A 7009-nucleotide genomic window follows, 5' to 3' on the forward strand; every position below is an offset into this window, starting at 1 on the left:
CTCTTTTTTTTCTGTCTAATTTTAAAATGCATCGAACCTCTATAATTGAGTTGCTCACAAATCAAACACAAATGTATATTGCGTTGTATTTAGGGGCCATTGCCAAAAGAGATTGTAAACCACTCATGTCGAGTAAAACAACAGCAATTTCACTGAATATAGCCAACGACACCTTTGCGGCGGTTGAACTAAATTCAAAACTTTTAAAGAACCGCGGGGGATCTCACAGACGTAACACCACAGTGTGAACCTGTGTCAGAGGTGGGAAAAGAAACACATAAGTCAAGAGAGGAAGTTATGGTGAGTGATTGCGTTAATTTGGTTCCAATGACCATTTCCTCCTTCAGTTAGTGCTCCGAGATACCAACACAGGCAGGTCAGCTGCGTGGCACTGGAAGGTATGAAAAACAAACAACATGTGATGGCTATATTAGCAAGGCCCTCACCGAGTGCCCTTGCCCTTTTTTTTATCGCCGGCTTGTTCTCACATTGCGTAAATCCATTAGGCGCACATCCACGTTCGTTAAAGCCCGGGACGCTAACCTTTCAGCTGGTGGAGATAGTGAATGGAGCAGCGGGCGGCTTATTGAAACCAGCTGGTCGAGGAGAGCCGCTGCAACCAGAGAGTAGCAGTTTGCCGCTTTGTTTAATCTGGATAGGCTCAGGGAGCGTCGGGGCCGTGGTATATTCACTGACCCCGGGGGTCACGATCTATGCGCTGGATCATAACTCTTTTTCATGAGCCTGCTCTTCTGCCGTACACAATTGTCCTGTAAAAGCCTTTGAAGACGAGACACGGGGGCGTCCCAGCTCGGTTTAATGGGAAATCTAATGCGAGGTTGTGCAGAGCAGTCCTTGTAACATGTGTTCTCTTTATGGTTTTATTTATTTGGGGGCAACTTTGTGCTGTCTACCCACTACCTCTCCTTCTCACACACACACACTCCCTTTCTTTTAATCTAAATGGATTCTCCTTACGCTCTAGACTTAAGGAGGAGAAGACGGGGATGTTTACTCAGACCACTCAGTAATACTAAAGCTATTTGTTAGACCTACAAGTCTTCTTTATCTAAGACTTGGGAGGCCTATTGCTCATTCTTGATTTCCCCTAAGCAGCAGAAATGGGATTTCTTGAACTGATGTCACGGTCCCGTGTGGTCTTGAGGTGAACGTGCAAACGTTAGTCATGGTGTTGATCCAGCTGACTCTTCATTTCTCATAAGAGAACATTAAGAGCACCCAATGACCCTCGGCGTATTGCTCAATATGTACGATGATCCAAAGCATATGAGCTCTTAAAGTTAGATGCCTCTCATCAACTCATCTGATTTGATCTTGAATCAAGTAGATTTATAGATAGTTTTGTTCCTACTTCTCCGTCAGAGTGGAGACGAAACCACCAAAGGCTACTGACAAATCCTTCCCTTAATCAGCGATCCACCCCCGGTCTACTGAATTGATTTATTCTGACCAACTTGCTTTTGCCTTCTTTCCTAGGAAGTGTGTAGAGAGCTCTGGTGCCTTAGCAAAAGCAACCGCTGTGTTACCAACAGTATCCCCGCTGCGGAGGGGACCCTGTGCCAGACTGGAAGCATTGATAAAGGGGTAAGTCATCGAATATTCTTCCAAATTACCAGAGAATAACACATTTTGGAAAAACACATTTTCTCACTTAATCCTAGTGGTTTCGTGGGCGGTTTAAGATATTCTTCAAACACACTGCTAGATGAGGAGGAGGATGAGTAAGAGATGTTTTTCCAAACTGACAGCCACACACTCACCTCTGACCTATGATATCTCTCCCAGCTACTGCAACCCAGACGTTAACAGTCAAGTTCGCTTTGATATGATGAACTTGGTTAGCTTTGCATCATCAATCATTTAAATGATTACATTTCCACCCCCGTCACCCAGGTCAAGACGGGTCATCAAAATGTGTTTTTGTTTTACGGGAGGAGAAAAGAGAGGAATTTTGAAATACATTTTCTCATACTTGACAATTAACCCAGCGGCATCGTCATTGGGATTTTTGTTTTTTGTGAGTGAATGATAGCACTCAGAAAATACATGTTGCTGTGATGTATTTATTCAATGCAGTCAGCACCACAAACTAATTCCATTAACCTATCACATATTTTGGTTGAGGTAAAAACAGAGGGTTTTTCAGAAAAAACATTTAATTAAGTGTGAAAATCATATACCTTTTTTATGTTATACATTTTGATCTGTAATGAGCACATCAATAACCTCCTCTGTGTGCAGAAATGAGCCTCATAGTGGTACCTCACTGCCTCAACTTTGAGCTATTCCTCTCTGGGATGGCGCTAACACTCACAAAACACACATGCTAGCAGGCCAAGCTTTAGGTCATCAGCCCGCTCTTGATGCCAGCCAGGTTAGGGGAGACAGTTTTAACACGGATTACGGCAGCCATTGTCACCGGATGGTCCGAGGTCTAAAAGGAAAGAATAGCAGAGTGTCACGAGCTGTCACCCGCGATTACCATTAGCTCAGTGGAGCCTTTGAGGGCCGGGGCCCACGGACAGGGTCCTGGACAACACCGGGGGCCCCAGGTTGAGCCGGGGGGGCTTTGAATCAGCTTTTGGAGCAGCTTTAGAAGAGCTAGTGGCATACCGTGTCTGCCCCTGCCCGGGGAGAGCTTCAAAGGAATATGAATGTCAGCCATTTCTCACCCAGCGTGTAATGGAGAGAGGCCCTTCCACCAGGAGCAGGGAGAGAGGCTGGGGGAGAGGGCGGAGGGAGGCGGGAGAGGGGCAGAAACTGACCAACTGAGAGGACTTTTCTGTATGTTTAAATGGACTCACAGATAAACAGTTTGCTAGACTTCATCTCCGCTCCCCCTCTGTGTTTCTGTCAGGCAGTTTCCCTCAACACATCTCTCCTCTCTCCTCGCCCACTGATACTCTTGTTTAAAGAGCATCTCAGGACGGGAATGAGTGAGTCAGAGAGGGACACGCAGCCCTTACCTTATCTGTCCCAGCCTCTGAGTTATTAACCCACTGACACAGTTGAAAGACAAAGGGACGTCTCTAAACCTCTCTTCCCTCTGGAGCTTAGCACGAGGATTAAAACACTCCTGGTCAGCACACATACTGCTGTACATCCCTCACCTGCCTCTGAAAGCTCCTCACAGTACTCTGGAAACAAGAACACAAAGACATGTCACTAGAAGAAGCTGTTCTGTTTATTCAACTTGTAATCAAATCATTGTTAATAATGTGTTCAAGAGGATTATAAGCACACATTTTGTTGGACAAAACAAATAAACAAATTAAAGGGGCCCTATTATGCCTTCCTGTAGTGTGTTATGCGGCGGTTTTTTTGCATGTTAATGGTCTGCAAAGGCTAACATCCCTGTGTTCCTCTACCACACACCTCCCCCTGCCTTAAATGCCTCCATTGTTCTCCTTTGTTTACTTCTGCGACATAGTGACATCACACGTTTGAATACTACACCAGCCGCTAAGTAAGGCTCTAGCAGGAAAGCAATTGTATTGATTTGAGCAAGTGCTTGTTAACTGACATCTGTGTTCTCATGTTTAATCATTTCCATTTTGGAGTGAGCTAATAAGTACTTCTCAGATGTTGAACTATTCCTTTAATGTTCAAATGGATTTCACCTGAGTTGAGTCACATTACATAGACAACAATTAAGCTCACCGAGGAGGAAACCAGGTCAGCAATAACCCATACAGAATGACCAGGTAGGAGAGGAGAAATAACAGGGCTAATACGGACATGAATTATAGGGTGAGTAATATCGTAATCACCAAGTTAGTGTGTTTCTAAAGCAAGGCAGAGGGGAGCGCGTGTGTTATTGAAGGACAACTGCTTAGTCTACAGTTCGTTGTACACAGATGCACATCGATTTATCATGATGTCAAACTTTATAAAACTGACACTGCAGTATTCTTTGTTGTAATAAGATAAGATAGAGCTTTATTGTCTCCCTTAGGACACATTTGTCTTGGGCATCGAGATAATACACATAAAACATTCAGGTCAATCAGTCATAGATACAGAACAGAGATCACATGGCAAAGAAACAAACGGGTACATCACTTTCCCTATTGCACATACATAATATATGTAATAATGTTATTGTGACTCTAAAACAATCGTGTCTAAACTGTGTCTCACATTTTGGATACGATTCAACTGGACTGCACGGATAACTTAAACTTCCTTCTCTCTTTCCTCTGCGTTTCTGCTCGCAGTGGTGCTACCAGGGCGAGTGTGTGGTGTTCGGTACCTGGCCCTCAGAGTGTGGACGGAGGCTGGGGGCCCTGGTCCTCGTGGGGGGAGTGCAGCAGGACCTGTGGGGGCGGTGTTTCCTCCTCCATGAGGCACTGTGACAGCCCAGCGTAAGTAGGGCAAAGTAAGCCGCAGCAAGCTGAACACACACATCCAGGTCCTGCCTACAGGTGTGTGTGTGTGTGTGTGTGTGTGTGTGTGTGTGGTGTGTGGTGTGTTGGGTGTGTGTGTGTGTGTGTGTGTGTGTGTGTTGTGTGTGTGTGTGTGTGTGGTGTGTGTGTGTGTGTGTGTGTGTGTGTGTGTTTATATTTGAAAGGGATAGGAGAGGCATAATAGTAGCACAGGGATAAATGCCACTTTCCATAGAAAGAATTGCGTTTTTGTTAAAAAAATATTTTTGCTAGTTTTTTGTTGTCAACTGCAACAGGAAGTAACAAAGCATTGTGTAAATAAATGCCACTTCAGTTTTGCCTTTTCTTATACAGGACAATGGTGGAATACTTTAAAGTCAAACAGGAAGTGAGGCGTTTATCTTTTATAATTAAATAAATGTGGTGTGTTTCCTGTTGAAATAGGTCAGTTAGTGGTCAACAATAAGTGTAAATTGATGATCCACGAGAGAAGGCAGATATAAAGGCATTAAATAAAAGGCTGGAGCCGATTTATAATGTGTTGGTTGGACATTTTAGTAAAGCATGGAGTCTCCACTGAAGCGCACCGTTTTAAGCTTAAGCTAGGCTAAAATAGCTCTGCCCACCTGCCTGAAAACACATGATGTTAAACAGCTACAAGATGAACCATTTCAGTATTAAGTATGCTAAGTTTAAGTATGCTAACTTAGCCACCATAGGCCAGTGATCACACCAGCCTTAGTAGGGATGTGTTAAGCAGGAAAATTATGTTATTCCTTCTGTTAAAAGTTACTCAGTCTCGCCGTACCAAGACAGACCTAAGGTCACCAGAGGAGGGTTCATTCAAGGTCGTCCTGGGCACCACTATCTTCGAATCTAACTTATCACAGAAGTTGGTCCTTATGCTATTTAAGATGTACTGGTGAAGCATGTGCAGTCAGCTGAGCTCCCAGCTCACACACTTCTGTTGTTTAAAAGCATCCCCTAGTCCTCACGGGACAAGTCCAGCGCATCTTTGTCTGGAAATAGACGTTTATCCTTCTCCCATCGGTTCATTCTTTTGTTTTCCGAGCTAGATGTTACGTCTAGGAAGACACGAGAAAGAGCCAGGGTGAACTAGAGGGAAGGGGGGAAAAGGAGGAAGGAGGGGAAGAGGAGACGGCACCGGCATAATGTGGAACACCTGTGTAAGGTGATCGCTGCCGCTCAGGCATCAGTGCAAAGAGGAGGGAGGCAGAGAAAACACAGCCAGAGCAGCGTCTGACACATTCATTACAGAGCCTGGCTCACTCTGCAAATGAAGTGGAAAATCGTCTCAGAGGAAAGGGAGGGCTAATGAAGGTGAGAAGAAGAGATGATAAGAGAGGAAAAACAGACGTTTGCAGATGTAGTAAAATGTAGTGGATCGCTCTGACGTTACAGACTTCAGTCTCTCTCCCAAAGCTAAATGTCATGTCACACTTAAGAGCTCTCGGAGCAGCTTGGATTTCATGAATGAATCACTGGCGTACACACTCGGCAAGCAGACACACAAACACACTTTGTCTTCTGGCAGAGACTTTCTGAGGCCTGTTCATGAACTGCATTCACCAAAATGTACTCACTACCACCACCAAAGATGTTTTCTCTGTGGGTTATGACGCTCAATGCGTTGAACATGTCTTCTCACCTTTTAATTCCAAACTCACTGAATTCTCCTGTGTCTCTCAGCCCGTCTGGAGGAGGGAAGTATTGCCTCGGGGAGAGGAAACGTTACAGGTCTTGTAACACCGACGTAAGTTTTCTTCATTTCTTTGCCTCCCTGTTTACTCTGTCTGCTTGGTATTTGGAGCAAAGTATACAAGTGACTTGGAAGCTAAACTGTCCTCTTGATGGAATTCCTGCTCTGGTTCGTAAAGGGACTGAGATAGTTGAGGCATTCTGACCCGGGATGGATTTGGCCTGTCGCAGCATGACTGCTGAGCCTCCAGGTTTTTTCTCCTGTGGAACATGTTATCTTAGGAAAGGCTTTATAAGGAGCATGTTAGCTAGCAGCGCTACACACCGCCTTTAAACTTTCTGACATGCTTTCTTCCTGGAACGCAGGACAGACGATGATAAAAACACACAGGCAGTTATTCAATATTCCGCCAGCAACTCTTGGGTATCTGTCACTTAACAGTTCACATATTGTTTTGTGACATTTCACTTGAGTCAACCACGATGACAGTTTCAGAGCATATTTTATAAAAAGCAATTCACCAAGTTTCTTTTTTTTTTGAGGTCTGGAGCAAAGCTTTAAACAAATATTTAACATGGCTGCACGTGGAGATCTCTGTTCAACTATTTCCAGGTGGGCTTTTTTTCACAAGGTGAAAATTGAAATAGTTAGGGCCCTGGTGGACATTTAACCGCAAGCCTTAAAAATAACAGCTGAGCGCAAGCACTGAGTGTTTTCTTTGGAAAACAAACAACATCCCCAACCACTATTTCATCACACTGACCACACCTTGTCAGGGAAATGTGTGTGAGCGTGAGCACCAGATGTAGATACATTGACAAATGCAGCACTCACACACTTACATGCATAAATTGATGTTTATACCCACAACTGTTTTACATTG

The 7009-nt window shown here is 44.3% G+C and overlaps 1 protein-coding gene across 1 annotated transcript in view; it reads left to right on the forward strand.

The window, feature by feature from the left end:
• Positions 1-7009, forward strand: part of adamts6 (ADAM metallopeptidase with thrombospondin type 1 motif, 6) — a 61976-nt gene that overhangs the window by 22465 nt on the left and 32502 nt on the right. The window contains exon 11 of the mRNA XM_034095360.1: positions 1498-1605. Within this exon, the coding sequence (XP_033951251.1) occupies positions 1498-1605 (108 nt within the window). The remainder of the gene's footprint in view (positions 1-1497; positions 1606-7009) is intronic.

Source organism: Pseudochaenichthys georgianus, chromosome 12 (genome assembly GCF_902827115.2).
Source record: "Pseudochaenichthys georgianus chromosome 12, fPseGeo1.2, whole genome shotgun sequence".
In the NCBI taxonomy this organism is placed as follows: domain Eukaryota; kingdom Metazoa; phylum Chordata; class Actinopteri; order Perciformes; family Channichthyidae; genus Pseudochaenichthys; species Pseudochaenichthys georgianus.